The 16997-nt window shown below is 41.2% G+C and overlaps 1 protein-coding gene across 1 annotated transcript; it reads right to left on the bottom strand.

Annotated features, from left to right (window-relative positions):
- Window positions 1–13925: 13925 nt before the first annotated feature.
- On the bottom strand, window positions 13926–16366 carry purg (purine-rich element binding protein G; the record flags this gene model as incomplete). The annotated part of the gene is made up of 3 exons (XM_080419446.1): window positions 13926–14676; window positions 15138–15420; window positions 16174–16366. The coding sequence occupies 3 exons, from the start codon at window positions 16364–16366 to the stop codon at window positions 13926–13928; spliced, it is 1227 nt and encodes a 408-aa protein (XP_080275572.1).
- Between the last annotated feature and the right edge of the window lie 631 nt (window positions 16367–16997).

The raw sequence follows: 16997 nt of genomic DNA, 5'->3' as shown, positions 1-16997 counted from the left end.
ACCTGTTTCCTTTAAATGTAATCGTCGAATTAACCCATTAAGACCTGGAACGCATCTGTGTCACTAGATTTCTTTGGCTATTTAAAAATAGCAGATATACAAGCTCACTCTTGCACCGAGTGCCGCACTATGAGCTTGTAGATCTGCTATTTTAGAAAAATCTTGAAAGCGTTTTTTTTTCCAAAAACGCCATTTAGCAACTCTTATAAATCCATATGCTTATAGCATCTTCCCCTGAAAATGATTTGTCATCGCTGTCGAACAGAGTGTGTCCGCTCTATGGGCTCTATGCACAGCAGCCATATTGGAAAGAACTTGGGCCTCTTCCTTACTTCCTTCACAGGTCCTACCAATTATACTAATTAAGGCTCTGTTCCATTTAGTGTAAGCGCAGTGGTTCTCAAACGTTTTAATTTCCCCCATAACTCTGAGAGCTATGGTTCTATGTGTACAGTTACACACCCGTTAAAGGGATAGTTCACAAAAAAAAACATTTTTTTCCTATCAATTAGTCACCCTACCGAGACTTGAATTCATGGATATTTTTTTGTTTTTGTCGCATTCCTAAGCCAATAATTTGATGACCAGCGGACCAGTAGGCAGCGGTTCCGGTAGGAGACACAAAGGCTCTTTGTATCTCCAATCGGAACCGGTGCCGGTCCTGATCATCATCAATTACTTTGACCTCACAATTTAAAGTTCAATGAACAAACAGTTTGGATAAATTTAGGAAATGCAATTAATGTGAACAGACTGAAAACTCATAAAGTTGCAACTGTCAGATTCAGTGGAATGTATGTCTCTAAAATGAATCCTTTCTTGAAATAGCCCGCTCAGCCTTTCAGAACCTGCACTATATCAGCAAACATTAGTCTTGAGATAATTCGATAACAGAAACCTTTGACTGTGTGTATGACTATGTTCTGCTGCCATACTGTACTGTAACTGTGTGCTATCATATCGTACTTTGAAATGTGGATTCTGTCTGTCGTGGTCTTTGCAGAAGTGTTTTTCTTGCACTGAATAATCCACTATAGTGGGGAAATAAGGCTGTGGGAGGGGTGAGCAGCAAAGAACATTCCATGGTGTTTCATGGGACATATCTAGGAGGATGAGCTATAGAGTTGGGACAACAGTTGAAAACATGCTTTAGACTAAATCTACATGGATGGTCGGCATGTGCACATTGGTTTGTAGTGATATGATATTAAACCTTCATACAGAGCATATTGTTTTCAGACCTTTTGACCTTTATTATACATTAATGAAATGAAGTCTGCCTGCGATTGCAATCTGTTCCTTTTTGCGGATGATTCAGCCCTCTTAGTCTCACACAAAGACAAATTAGTAGTAGAAAAAAAATGCTTAGCACAGAAAGCATTTAGGTCTCACAAGCTTTCATTAATTTTCAGGGTGTTACGTCCTTGAGGTCGTAAGGTCATTTTATGCTTAGGCCTATGTGTTTTTAATCTTCTGTGTAGGTTTGTGTATGCCTGTGTGTGTGTGTGTGTGTGTGTGTGTGTGTGTGTGTGTGTGTGTGTGTGTGCGTGCGTGCGTGCGTGCGTGCGTGCGTGCGTGCGTGCGTGCGTGCGTGCGTGCGTGCGTGCGTGCGTGCGTGCGTGTGTGTGTGTGTGTGTGTGTGTGTGTGTGTGTGTGTGCGTGTGTGTGTGTGTGTGTGCGTGTGAGTGTGTGTGTGCGAGCGTGTGTGCGTATGAAGGGCTGCAGGTGTGCTTGGTTGATTAAACTAGAAGTTCGGGCCGCTGTGCGGCCCTCACATCTAGCGTGACGCGTCGTACACTTCGCATCGCAGATCCACCTTACAGCCACCTCACAGGGTGAGCGAGAGTATTGCGTGAAAGTAGGGCAAAGTCGTTTATAATTGTGGGACATGGCAACACTGTGGTGAAAAGTAAGGCAAATTCGCTTATAATCAGAGGACATGGCAACACTGAGTGTCCTGTGCTCCCCTCTGTCTCTGTCCCTGTGTGTTTGTCCCCCTGTCTGTCCAATAAGGTTCGGTCCCACATAAAATTGCCTAGTTGGGTTCCACCTAGGGCCCAGGTAGAACCCACCTAAAGCCCACATCGGCAACCCAGTTGGGACCCACCTCGGTCCCACATATAATTTCCTAGGTGGGGCCCACCTAAGGCCCAGGTAGAACCCACGTATAGCCCACACGGGAAAGCCCAAGTGGGCCCATATAGTTCAGCCCACCTTGAAACCATATGGGTCCCATGTCAGCCCCACATAAATTGCCAAATTGGGGCCCACCTAGGGCCCAGGTAGTACCCACTTAAAGCCCACATGGGCAAACCCAGTTAGGACCCACCTCAGTCCCACATAGAATTGCCTAGGTGGGACCCACCTAAGGCCCAGATAGAACCCACTTATATCCCACATGGGCATCCCAGTTGGGACCCAAGTGGATCCCGCTGACATTGCTGACATGGGGCCCATATGGTTTAGCCCACCAACCATATGGGACGCAATGGGCGTGCTGGCTGGGTAGGCTGGCGTGAAAGTGTATAATATTTAGAGAAATTGAAAGTTTCAAATAGGGAAGTAGTAGTAGAAGTAGTGAATTAGCAAACTGGAGATTTAGTGATTTAGACAGAATGTTTCCTTTAGCCTCATTGTGTGCTAATGCACGCAACTGTTAAGGCAGGTTTAATTTTTGTTGTCTCATAACATCCTTTGTCCGTAAACAACATAGGCGACCCGTCTGTGCCTTGACTTCACCTGGCCCCCCGCCCCTTTGCCTGCAGTGTGTGTCTCTCTCTCACACACACACACACACACACACACACACACACACACACACACACACACACACACACAACACAGAGAAGTTCTACAGAGTTTGAATGAATTAATAAGATAATATAACAGCGTATCCGCGCGCCTGGTGTAGCCGGTATCATTGATAATCACTTGGATCTAAACAAACGCGCTGTGCGCACCACGCACACGCTCGCTATGAAAAGTCTGGTGTAGATCGATCGGCCGTGTTGTGCCCCCACCGCCCGAGTATTTTTTTCTCTCCGTGTCTGTGTCTCTCTCTTTTGTAAATCGAATGCTAAAATTGCCATTTGAATGTAGTTTAAAAAAAAAGATATATATTTTGTAATGTAATTTTAATTTTATTATAGTATTATAATTTTTTTCCTGACCTACCAATGCGAAAACAAATGCTTTCATCATGTTTCCCCCTGTAAACGTCACTTGAAAGTTTTAGAATGGGTCGGTTAGGTGTTGGGTTAGTGATTTATCTATTGGGTTTCTTATGATTAAATATGTTTATGTTTAGTCTCCTTTTGTTTATTTGTCTATTGTTTTGGCTATCGTCTCACTCTGAAGTCAATGGTTGTTAATTCTACCTGTAGATAAAAAGGCTGAACCTTTGTTTGGAGGGGGGGGGGGTACCATTTTAAATATGCTGCTACTTAGGTTTCTCCCAGGCTGGGGTCCAGCCTGGGGCGTAGCACAGGGAAAAGAGAAAAACTTAGCATTAAAGTGATTAACACATTAATGCAGTCTGCAGGGGAACCATGGGGGGGGGGACTGATGTTAGTGGTTCTCAAACATTTTCATGTCAAGGACCCCCACAATGTACCCCCACAAGGACCCCCATCTGAAAACATTTTCCTGCCGCCTTACCCAATACAAGATTTGTATAGCAGATCTACAAGCTCATGTGTCGCAACATGGCTCATTGTGAGCTTGTAGATCAATGTATAAGGTTAAAGTGGTTAAACTGGTTTTGATGCTATACTAACTCATTTAGCTGGGGTCCGCCTGGAACCACCTCAAGGACTCCTGGGGGTCCCCGGACCCCACTTTGAGAACCCCTGCTTCAACAAGTTGTGACATGGATTGAACATTCTGATTCAGCATTTTCCATCTTCTCTACTCAGTGGTTCTCTTTTCTTGCTCATAAAGTGAAAACAGAAGCATGTTGCATACACTGTTTTTATTACACCAAATGAATGTTATATATCAGATTTATTTTTGAATAAAGTCCAATTTAATTAGCAAACTATTGTTTGCCCAAATTTGGAGTCATAGATATGTCATTGATGTCATAGATTTATAGACATACATACAGACAGACAGACAGACAGACAGACAGGGTTCACACTGTTGAATAGCCTATAGAAACAGAAACGACTCCAAATCATTGTAAATCTTGTCAAACGTTTTAATTAACAAAACAAAAAAACTAAGAAAAAAACAGAACGATAATTAACACAACTGATAAACATTTAAAAACATCGTTTTGATTTTTTTATACCCATAAATGGCATTACACCCGTTGCTACGACAATCACTTCAACGCGTTTAGAGAAATAAAAACAGAAACCTTCCAAAGAATACATTTCACCTCCCTTCTCTCTGCTACATGAAAATATAACACATGATGGTGTAAATCAGATTCATAACCAATAAAAAACTGTATTTCTTTAGATTGTCAATATATCTTTTCACAAATGTCCTATCACATAGTAGGCAGCGTTAATTTTAAACAGAACTGGATTAATTAGGCCTTGACATTCGCTAACTTCAGCTAATCTATACTTCGGTCAAACGACACAGAAAAAAACTCACTCAAGAAGCGCCAAAAAATTGCCGATCCACAAGCTCACTATATCACTATATCGCAAGCTTGTATATCTGCAATTTTTTGGCGTGTGACAACGTCATAACAAGAAGTATAAATGTGCTTAAATTAGCTTAATTGCTTTCTAATTTCCGGGTGCTTGCCTATAGAGAACCATTTTTCATTCTCATAGTGAACATGCAACCATTCCATTTGTTGTAGTTCCAAATCTTTCACCTTGACAGTGCAAACCACACTGAACATTGAATGGAATGACACTATTTCTTTTCTAGTTTCTTTTTTCCCCTCCTTTTTTACAGTTACGCGTTACCAGTGGTGGACAGTAACAACGTTTATTTAATTGAGTACTGTATTTAAAATACATATTGAGTATCTGTACTTTGCTTGAGTATATATATATATATATATATTTGTTTTGGAAGCTTATGACTTACACCCCACTCCACTACTTCAAATACAAACTTTTTACTCCACTACCAAATGGACCCAAACTTACAAAACGTTACATTAAGAATTAAACACTTATGCACCTATTTTGAAAATAGTGAAAATATTCCATCTACAAGCTCACAATGCGGCGAAATGTGACACATTGTGAGCCTACAGATCTACTATTTTCACTATCTTTGAAATGTTTTAAAATTTTCAATAAAGCAATGCATTGATTTAAAGGAAAATGTAATTAAGTATTTTCAAAAGCATGTAGATTTGAATACTTAATTATTATTATTTTTACTGTGGGTACTGGGGTTGAGTACTTTGTCCACCACTGGTTTACGCGTTAACCATTTATGACTGGAAAATAACCCCCATGTATGACCACAATCGCAGCAAGACATCAAGTTTATTAAAGTTGTTTTTTTAATCATTTTATTTCTACTGTTGTAATCTCCCCCTGCATGCATTGAGCCCGGGTCCATAACTATAAGCACCTTCATATGTCATAATAATAGCACCATTTTTTTTCGTAGACTTTTTCAATAATATCGGGACCCAACTCTCGGCATGCATAGACTCCAGATAAAAACCGTTTTCTTTTCTCGATAGGTGTTGTGTAACTGTATGCCGTAACTTTTACAAACATTAACAAGGCAATTCATGAATACTGAGTATAGTACAATACATGTAGAACATGAACTGATACAGTAAACACACGATAATAAAGAAAGTGCTATAGGATACCAAAGCATTGCTTCTTCATTTGGAGTCTCATAATATTCTATAGGACTACAGGAACACACACGTGTTTACATTACACCTATATCTACACTTAAAACATGTTCCGTTTTGTCGTTTTCGCTCTTAAACCTTTTTATTAAGTAACACAATCGAACAGTTTCCATGTAAAACAACGAGGCAAAGGAAAAGTAACAATAAAGCTTTGTTTTAATATCCATAATGTTCATATTATTATGACTATACCGTACCTACACGACTATAGATGCAGCAAAACGCACTTCTACTTTTTAATGTCAGAGTAATTATCCTACGTTAGCAGTACTGATATTACTGCTTGTTCCAAATCCTTTCACTGTAAAATCTGGAGGGTTAATTTGACTACGTAAGTGTGCAACTGTAAATGGACCCGTAAGGGTTAGGTTACATGTGTACACTCACGGAGTTGCAAAATGATAAATTAACACTGCGGATTTTACTGTGTTTGCAATAGTAACGCATGCTTAAACCATTCCATGTAATAGAAAAAGGCTCATGAAAATCTTTCTTCTTTCCTCTTTTTATTTGTGTTTTTTTTTTTGTTATTTTTTCCTGGGGACAGTTTGACACTAAACCTTGTCGTTTTGCAACTTGTTTCATCTAAACAAAGGAAATATTTGTTTTAATTTGCAACAAAATGAAAACAAATCAAATTAACATTTCTAAGATTTTTTTTTAAGGCTTACAGGTGGAAATGTTAGATCTAAGCAATAACAGTCCGTAACCCATTCATTCAAGCTGTTAATAAACTATCAATTAGCGCCCTCTGTTGACCATTCTCACTTTGTACAGGACCGATCCACCTCTTTATAAAATGCAAAATATGTTATATATCATGATTATTTTATAGTCTGGGCTTTTTGGGGCAGGGGGTGGGGCGCTAAAATATCACTAATAAATATATATCTAAAGCCACATTTTTACGATATCATTATAAGGAACTAGTGTCACTACTTTTTGGAAGCAATCATGCTGGCACTCCATTCAATACATAAACCAAACACCTTTTTTCATAGCAACACTACACATCTTTCACCATATACACTTCTCTAAAATCAATGCTAAAATTCTTTATTATAATTCTTGGTTATCGCTCATAAATAGAGGGAAGAATAAGGGGGAGAGGTTAAAAACCTGTGTGCACATAATTATAAAGTGCTTTAATCGTAGAATCACTCATTTTAAGAATGGTGTTTCATCCTTTCCTTAATTCTAAACCTTTTATTTTTTTTGGCTCAAGGGTAAAATGGCATGTTCCACTTCTATAAGCATTTTGCATGTTGCACAGTAAAATGTGTGTTAATTTATAATTGTGTAACTCTGAGAGTGTACAAATGTTAACCAAATTGACCTGTAACAACAGGTCCATTTGGTTACATGTGTACACTCTCACAGTACGTTTTAACAGCGGGCGACTCTCCGGACGATCGCCGGACGACATCGTCCAAAAGATAAATAAAATCCATCTTTTCAGATCAACATCGCCCCCCCGCCCACTTCGCCTCTTCGCCCAACTATCGCCAGTAGTTTCCGGCTCTCATAGACATATAATGCACTTCCGGAGAATACTATCCTGAATCGCCCGCTGTTAAAACGCACCGTCAGAGTTAAATTAACACTGAGAATTTTACTGTGTACAACGGAGATCGCAAAAGACAACTAGTGGTAGATCCAAATACAGGACTGGATCATTTGGATTCAGGAGTCTTATGTGACAGTAAGCTCTGGTCCTTAATATAGCAGGAATGAAAATGCACATTACCACTACTTAAAGGGATAGTTCTGTTTTTCTCTTTGCCAGGCTGATCTCCAAGGGGCCAACACAGAACCAAAAGTGATTTCACTTACACCCTTAGGGGGCACCACAGACATGATTTGTTGCCCCACACATAAGGTGATTTTGTGGTGACAATGACTGTATCCAAACTCCATACTGTTTGCCTGTAATTGCCTAATTGGTGGGGTCCAATTTCATACAAAAATCACCATCATGAATGCAACATCCAACCAGATATTGGAATTGCATGTTGAGGGCACACCTCCAAAATCGCTATCACTTCTGCTCAATGCTTAAAGGTTTGGCTAGGAAACACAGCCTGGCGATGACCTCTGCTACGAGGCATGCATTTTTTTCATTTAGATTTGGGGGTTTGATAACTCACAATCCCAAGCTTCTGGTCAAAATAGCTGAAAACTTTAATTATGTTTTGTAATCGTCCTGACGGTTAATGAGAAATGTCCATTGCTTGTTAACATTTTGTAGCAATTCTAGTGGAAACAAATGGGCTTGAGCTAGCCAGTATCCATTTTATTTGTAGATACACTCATTTCCAATAGCATTGGACTTTACTTTGAGTATTTCAATTTTTTTAATACTTCATACTTCTCTATTTCTATTTATTCATAGGTTTTCCACTACATCTGAGGCAAATACTGTACTTACTACGCGACTAAAATTATTAGACAGCTTTAGTTACTAGTTACTTTGCAGATTTAGATTATTATTAATACAAGAAATGATAATGATAATGTTATTATCATAGGTTAAACTTAAAGTCATTAAAATCAGCCACACCTTTACCAGCTGTGACATTAAAATGATGAATACATTAATAATTACAATCCAATGATATGATGGTGAAATGGACAACTATTCTACAAAATGAGTACTTTTACATTTGGTACTGTGAATATATTTTGATGCCAACACTTTTGTAGTTTTACTCAAGTAAAAGTTTGAGTAACCACTAAAGGTGGTTTGACAAGAACCTTGGGATGTGTGATATCAAATCCAAATGTAAAAAACAGAACTATTCCTTTAAACAGGAATGTTGCTATAGCTCATTTCCAGACTGTTCATTTAATTGAAGAGGATATGCGTTGTAGTAGCAGGATTATCTCATCATTATCATTATCATCTCAAAGGAATCACAGTGGTAAATACATGTGCAACAACACCTAGCTTGAACAGCATTGGAACATCTATACCTTCTTATCCAAGTTCTGAATCATCTTTACCATCTTAACCAAGTTGGTGAATCATCTCTACCTTCTTATGCAAGTTCTGAATCATCTTTGCCATCTTAACCAAGTTCTAAACCATCTCTACCTTGGAATATTTTAATAAAGTGAATTGGATGCCCCATTGGGAGTTTAATTTCATGGCTAGAAACTTCATTTGATTGTCATCATAAACGAAACAAAACAGAATGGGTCTTAAGGCTAATTTTCACTTCATCTCGTGTCGAGTCGACACGTGTCAAACATATGTCATTTTTTGTCATGTGACGAGGTATAAATTAACCCTCAGTGGTCCCTCAAAATCAGAAGCAGCAGTTTTTGTTTTTAAAGTGCTTGTTTGGGAAGAGATTAGAGCAGGATACCATTGTATGCATCTCTGTATAATCCTCGGCTCTTAATACTCAAGACAAATGTTTATGTCATTCTGTCCGTATAATAGTTGAGGCAAGAAATTCAAGTTAAACTCAAAGGTTCTGCGTTTGTCATTAAGGCCTGTATCTAAAAGCCAAATTCAATGGCCCTACACATACATACTGTATACACAGTAACATCTATTTAATTCGAGTGTACAAATGGAACCAAACGGACCAATAACACTCAAACTGTTGCTGTGCACAGAGCTTACACTCTGATATGCAAATAGATGATATACAAATCTAACATTTTGTATCAGGGTCGGTTCAAATAAAACATATTAAATATAAATAGCAAGCCAAACACTATTTTGACTTGTGGTTGAAATACTGATGTTTGTTTTTGTTGAAATTGAAATGAATTGACTCTCTAATCAAAGTCCATTCCAGTGAACATAACCACAATGTATACATTGTTACACACCCACTAATCCTTATGTTCAACCATGCATCTGTTTTCTGTAGACAACAAGAAACTGGACAGCCAACACTAGAACTATTTGTACACTGACGTCATTTTTGTAATTTTTTTCCCACCATCAACCTATACCCTTGATATTATATTATACAATAGCTCCGTCCTGACAAGGACATTTATCTTTGAGAAATCTGTGCAGCAGTCATTTGGTGTGTGTGTGTGTGTGTGTGTGTGTGTGTGTGTGTGTGTGTGTGTGTGTGTGTGTGTGTGTGTGTGTGTGTGTGTGTGTGTGTGTGTGTGTGTGTGTTGTGTGTGGGTGGGTGTGGGTGGGTGGGATGTGTCAGTTATTAAATTAACCACTTAAACCCTATATACATTGTTAATATATACGTTGGTCCTCCGGGGGTCTATACTACGGGTCCCCTCGCGTTACAAGTTTGCATGTTGCACGTTGTGAGCTTGTAGATCGGCTATGTTTGCCGACTGTTCACTCTAGTATAGGGATGCTATGGTTCAATTGGATATTAACCACTTAGCATCCCTACAGTATACTGGGCATGTCATAATAGTCATTAGCCACATTTGGCGAAAATAGGCTAACTGTCGCCTAAAATAGCAGCTCTACAAGAGTTGCGATGCGTTGTGATCTTGTAGGTTGGTTATTTCCGCTATCTGACATACAAGGAAGTACAAAGGGTTTAAGCAGTTAAGACTCAGACAACTTCATAGCGTCCTCGTCGATGGAAAGAAGAGAACATCGTAAAAGGATAAAAAGAAAACACATGGTACGTTCTACAAATACAGCACATTGGTAAATAGCACAAGGAACTATTTTAAAAGCCCTGTTTAAGCACGATGTTGAGCCCTTTACTACCTATACCATTTAATACCCTTCATCTGTTCCTGTGATGACAGAGGCCTTCAGAGCAACGAAGGCGATACGCCTACAATTGACCTTTATCGCGGCAGCCATTTTGACAGCTGGGTAACATGCTGTAAATGTGTTGCTGTTGACAGATTGTATATTGCTCATCATTATATCCACTGCAGATTGATTGTACATATTTATCCATCCTAGAAAAATGCCTTGGTGGACACAGCCCCTAAATAGCGTTGTCAAAAAATAGCAGACCTACAAGCTAGCTTGTAGGTCTGCTATGTTCGCCTACAGTATGTTCGCCAGCGCATTCTCACACTCAAAACGGCAAACGGGTGACGGCTTGCATGGGACGGATTTGACCATGAGTCAAACGTTTAACATGTCGGGGGTACCCGCAACTTCGCATGCTGGGCAGTTGATTGTTGAGTGATTGTCATAATGATGAGTTATAATTCTGATCCTATCGGGACGTAACTCGAATGGCGCCGAGTCGCCTGTAGCGGACTTTGCAACGTTCAGCACGGCGACTCGCTCGCCTTACGGCTCGCTCAGTGGTGCCTCTCGTGGCACAAGTCCACTTCAGACAGCACGCCTCCATCGTTTTAACCGTTTTTTTGTTTGTTTTTTAGCCGTCACCCTTTTATGTCTTGGGTTTGAGAACCGACACTTCTGCATTCCAGGAATGCGGAAGGGATCGGGGCGGCGTCAAAGGACAGGTGAAGGGGGACCCCTGTCATGTCAAACGTTTGCGGTTTGGTCACATCCTGTCCCATGAAGTCACTAATGGTACTATTTGGGAGTGAGAATATGCACTATGCAATATACACGGCTTGGAATTGTAAATCATCCGTCCTCGTCAACATGCGACTAGCCAGGAGAACCCGGTTGCATTTAAATGTGCGACACAGGGGACTCGGGGAGTCATGTTGCTTCACTGGGTCAGATTTAGACCCAACTCATCACCCGTTTGACACAACGGGTGTGAGAATGTTTTGAATTAGTAAAATTGGTAACGCCCTACCCTACCCTACAGACTATTTCATGTCAAAAGGGCTGCAGTGAAAAAGGTCTAAAGGCCCGCTCACACTAGACACTGTTTTAGCCTCTGTGAGCGTCTTTTTGTAACTGATATCAATGTGAATGAAAGCATTTTGTTTGCTGTTTTTGTGTCGCAGGTCGCCTTATATTTATGCACTCAAAGCAATAAAAGCGCTCCAGATGATAGCTGTTTTTTCCCCCTCTGTCCAATCGGAAGAGTTAAGAGGCGGTGAAAAGACAAAGAGGTTGCTCTAAAGACAACTCCTGTGTGACCAGGGAGGGTCCAAAAAGTGAGTGACAGGCAACTTCAAGACAGAAATAAACTGCAAGCTGCTCTGCTTTGTAGACGGCACAAGAAAAGGTGTTGCGGCCTGCAAACAGTGTCCAGTGTGATCGGCCCATAATTCTGTTGCTGAGGCTCTAACTGGTCTGACTTTTGTATCTCCAAAACCGTAGCCCTCAGATGCACATCTGGCAGAAGTCTGTGTTCCGCTGACCTACATGCAAGTTACAATACGACCTGCCATTTTCAAAACGCGACAAAGGGATCGGTGACCAAATGCAAAATGATATGGCTTTTAAATTACTTTTTTTTGTGTGGATTTTCAGCTAATTTGCGAACGTTTTTTAGAAACACAGACATTGTCCTATAGCACCACATGATTTAAAAAAAAAATATAATAAAAACGAATGATGTAGAATAAAGTACTATCCTATCAAAACAGGGACTGACCTACACAGTAATGAGTGCATTCAAGACAAATGAAATCCCATTTGTCATGGAGGTATCAGCAGCCGCTGTGCTGTCTGTCTCAGTCTTATAAGGACATTTTTAGAAATAGCTGCAATAAGGTGGAGATCTCAGTGTTTCAAGTAAAGGTATCATGTATCCTTTAAGACCAGCTGTTGTTAAGGCCATACTTAAGATAACATTTCACATTAAAATACCTCTCCTTCCGCGTTGAACATTATGTGTGTTCATTTTCAGATGATAACTAGGCTACTTATAATGATGCAATTACAAGTTGGGCCTACATCTTTCAAGTTATATATATTTAGCCCAATTTTAACAACACTTCCTCATAAGGGAAAAATCCATTCACGTAATTAACACTTAATTAATGATAGACAATTCATCATAAATTTATCTCGAATTCATCATTAATTCCTGTTAAGTCACTATGACTTAACCAAAGTTATCATCATTAGTTTAGGGCCACACGTGGTGGGTTTGTTGGGGAGTTAATCATTAATTAAGCGTTAAAAAAGCATTAATTATGTGTATGAATTTGTCCCTTTATGAGGAAGTGTTACCTCCTGATTTATACTTGGTTGCGTATTGTGTTGCGCACCGAAAATACTCGATACATTAGCTTGGAACACATTGCGCTGTGATTTCTGCAATTCTGAGCTTATGGATCGGGTACTTTCAGTGCGTGACAACGCTGTGCAACTAAGTATAAATAAGACGTGTCGCACACCGAAAATAGGGAATCTTCTACATCAGAGACTTCCGGCGAGCAACACACGTCATACAACAGTGTAAATTCAGCATTACTTTGATTCACATATTTAGAATCGTGGCTAATGCCAAATTAAGCGTAAACGAACTTAAATATTAAATATCACTTGTATTTTTCTTTATGGTAACAATAATGAGTGGATTAACTGTCTTGGTATCCATTCGTATGATCACACAAGTGTATGTGCTGTAGATAAAAAAAAAGCATCATCATACTCGTTCCTTCCCGTTTTTCCGCGCTTGCGCACACGCAGCCATGCGCGCACATATTCATACCGCCATCCCATAATAAGCATGATAATGTCGTTGTGCAAAATCAATACCAGTAGACACCAATTCATTGGTAGACTACAGGTGCATTCCAAAACATTAGAATATTGTGGAAACGTTTCTTCTAAAAAAAAATCGTAATGTAATTCAAATAGTAAATTGTAAATCTGTTTAGAATTGGTCTCATGTAAAATTCAAATATTTTGACATACTGGATAAGCTGTATGCCGCAATCACCAAGGTAAAAGGTTGAAGTATTTCACTTTGTCTGTGACGAATGTATAATATATGAAAGTTTCACTTTTTGCATTACATTACAGGAAAAAAGAACTTTCCCACGATATTCACAATTTTTTTTTGGAACATACCAGCATAAATGAATTAGGTTTCTAGTGGGAAAGTGCATGTTGACAATAGTCGTATACAGTACAGTCAATCAAACGTATTGATCACATCAAACCGAGTGGAAATGTCCCTCCCACGCTCCCAACCTTACCGCCGCTTAGCACGTCTCAAACCCGGCGGCTACGTCAATCCTCGTGGTCCTCGCTGTCCCCGCCGCCGCTGCCCAGGGCCACGTCTGTCCTCTTGTCCTTGTGGCAGGAGGCAAAGATGCGCCGCATCTCCTCCTCGTAGCGCAGGAAGTTCTCCCCGAAGCGGGTCCAGGCCTTGAGCGGCACGGTGATGGTGTTGCGGTACGGCTGCCGCACCTCGCTGATCTTTAGGAAGACGCCGTAGCGGTTGGACCCCACGTCGAAGTAGAAGCGCTTGTTGTCCACGCGGAAGGACGCTGCGTCCGGCAGCTCTGGGTGCTGGTCGTCCTCTCCCTTTATGCCGACGACGCCACGCTGGTCGTCATCATCGTCGCCGTAGTCGTCGATGAGCTGCGACAGCGCGTCGCGGAACTCGATGAGGCCCTGCGCCGGGAGCACGATGGTCTGCTCGATGCCCTGCTGGCCGTAGTAGCCGATCGTCCCGTGGGCCTTGCTCACCGTCTGCCGGATCCGCAGGAAGCGGCCCCGCTGGTTCTCCTTGAGGTCCAGGTAGTACTTGCGATTGTCCCGCTCGATCAGCTCGCTCTTCAGCACGCGGTGAGGAGTGGCGCCTTGCTGCGGCTGCTCCTCGGATGCCACCGAGCCGGTGGGCGACGCGGAGGATGCGGCGCGGCGCTCGGCCTGCCGCCGGCGGCGGGGATCGTCATTGTCGTCGTGCGGGGGTAGGGGTCCCCGGACCCCCGCCTGTTGGCCGTTGCTCTGCGCCGCGTCCGGCCGGTGGGTAGAGCTGTCACGATCATGACATTTCAGTTGACAGTTGTCACACAAATAATTGTGATTAATGATTTGATTGGGTTCTTGGCACTGAACATTGGAACATCTAAATAGGCTTTGTAAGCAAAACAAATGGCACAGGGCAGACATGACAAATAACTTACGGAGAATATACAAAGAAATCACTGACAATGACCGGTACCAATGATCAAAACAGGCCATATATAATAGGCCTATTCAATCGTTTTTTATACTTTAGCTATTAGCTAAAATAGTTCATCTGCAAAGCGACAACAACGCATCACATTGCGATACGCTGTGAGCTTGTAGATCTGTGATTTGTCAACCGATGAATTTATGCAGAGGGATGGAAACCATTCCGACAATTAGCCAGTCAGTAATAAAATAAAATAAGCAATTATCTCAAATAATCACGATCGAGGCGATTCTGTAGCTAATCATTTAGGGCCTTACCGGTGCGTGGTCGTTGCGTTGCCTCCCCCGTGCAGTCCGATGCGGGCGTAGTAATCGATGAAGTCGCCTAGCGCGTAGCGCAGGTCGGGCGCCGTGCTCATCGACAGCGTCAGCTTGCTCTTGCGGACGTTGTCGTGCCGCCCGCGGCCGATCCACACCTCGGCGATCTTCAGGAAGCGCCCGCGGGCGCTCTGCTTCACGTCCAGGTAGAAGCGCTTCTTCTGGACGTCGACGCGCTTGGACGCCAGCTCCTGGATGTCTACGGCGCCACCACTGGCTTGGCCTGGAACAGTCAGGAAATTTAACTTGACGGTTAATTGTCACACAAATAATTTCGATCAACGATTTAAATATGTACATTTTTTGGCATTTTAACATTCGAAAAATATTTCTGTTTGGCTTTTAGGCTTCTTAAACAAAAATTACACGGGACAAAAAGCCTCTGAAAAATACATTATTTGATTTATATTCAATAACATCATACTTTCAAAATTGTTTAAAAATTTTGGAAATAGCCACACAAATACACACAAATAATTGCAATGAACGATTTAATAGTGTTCTTGGCATCAAACACAAGAAAATCACATTTATGTGTGGCTAGGGCTTCATTAATAAAAATTGGGGAAATAGCCGATCTAAAAGCTCACGACTGAGCTTGCAGATCTGCTATATTTCCACCAATCCTTTCGAACATGTTTGCACCTTTTTCAACATGGGGGGGGTTCAAACATGTGATCATGCTAAATATATATATATATATATATATATATATATATATATATATATATATATATATATATATATATATATATATATATATATATATATATATATATATATATATAGCATGATCAGAGATATATATATATATATATATATATATATATATATATATATATATATATATATATATATATATATATATATATATATATATATATATATATATATATATAAATAAAATAAAATAAATCTTTGTATCTTAAAGAATTGCGACCAGTTATGTAAGAATTGTGACTATATAGGGCCTTACCACCACCACCACCACCGGCACCCTGCTGCAGCTGCGATGTGGCCGCTGTCTGGACGTAATGCTGGGGATACACCGGGGCTTGTTGGAGCATCCTCCCCGGTCTGCCTCCTCCAACACCACCGCCTCCTCCTCCTCCTCCTCCTCCTCCACCTCCTCCTCGCTCCATCCCTCTGGAACACGCATCAGCCATCATGATGTCGATAATAATTCCACCGCCGACGCTGATCCCCGCATGTCTTTTTCTATTTCCACGCAAAGAGACGACGACGACGATGATGATGATGATGATGATGCGTGGAAGAGAAACAAGAAATGTAACCCGCTGATGTTAGTGGTAGCGGCCGGAGCGAGTGTGTTCTACGAGCCGCCTACCTCGAATGACCCGAAATCGGCGCGTTCCAAACCGAAAGTGGGGGTGCGTGTGCGTGTGTGTGTGTGTGTGTGTGTGTGTGTGTGCGTGTGCGTGTGTGTTGGGGGGGGGGGGGGGGTAGCAGCAGCCGTGTCCTAATAGGTGATTAAAAGGTCAGACGCGACGGTTTTCCGGACGTCTTTTTGCATCTGCAAAAAAGAAAAAACCTCAATGTCCTGCAGCTGCCGTCTTTTTTCTTTCTTTTTTACCCCGTTTTCACGTCGCATTTCTCGCCCTCCATTCCTGCTGTGTGTCTCTCTCTCTCTCTGTGCGTGTGTGTGTGTGTGTGTGTGTGTGTGTGTGTGTGTGTGTGTGTGTGTGTGTGTGTGTGTGTGTAAAGAGAGAGAGGGAGAGAGATTCGTCCAATCCAGGCAAGGGCGCCTGCTTCAGATAACTAGGGTGAACCCGTTGAACC

The sequence above is a fragment of the Gymnoscopelus braueri genome (assembly GCF_963280865.1).
Source record: "Gymnoscopelus braueri genome assembly, chromosome: 22".
Taxonomy (NCBI): Eukaryota; Metazoa; Chordata; class Actinopteri; order Myctophiformes; family Myctophidae; genus Gymnoscopelus; species Gymnoscopelus braueri.
Note: the sequence above shows the minus strand (reverse complement) of the source record. Positions and strands in the feature narration are given on the sequence as shown.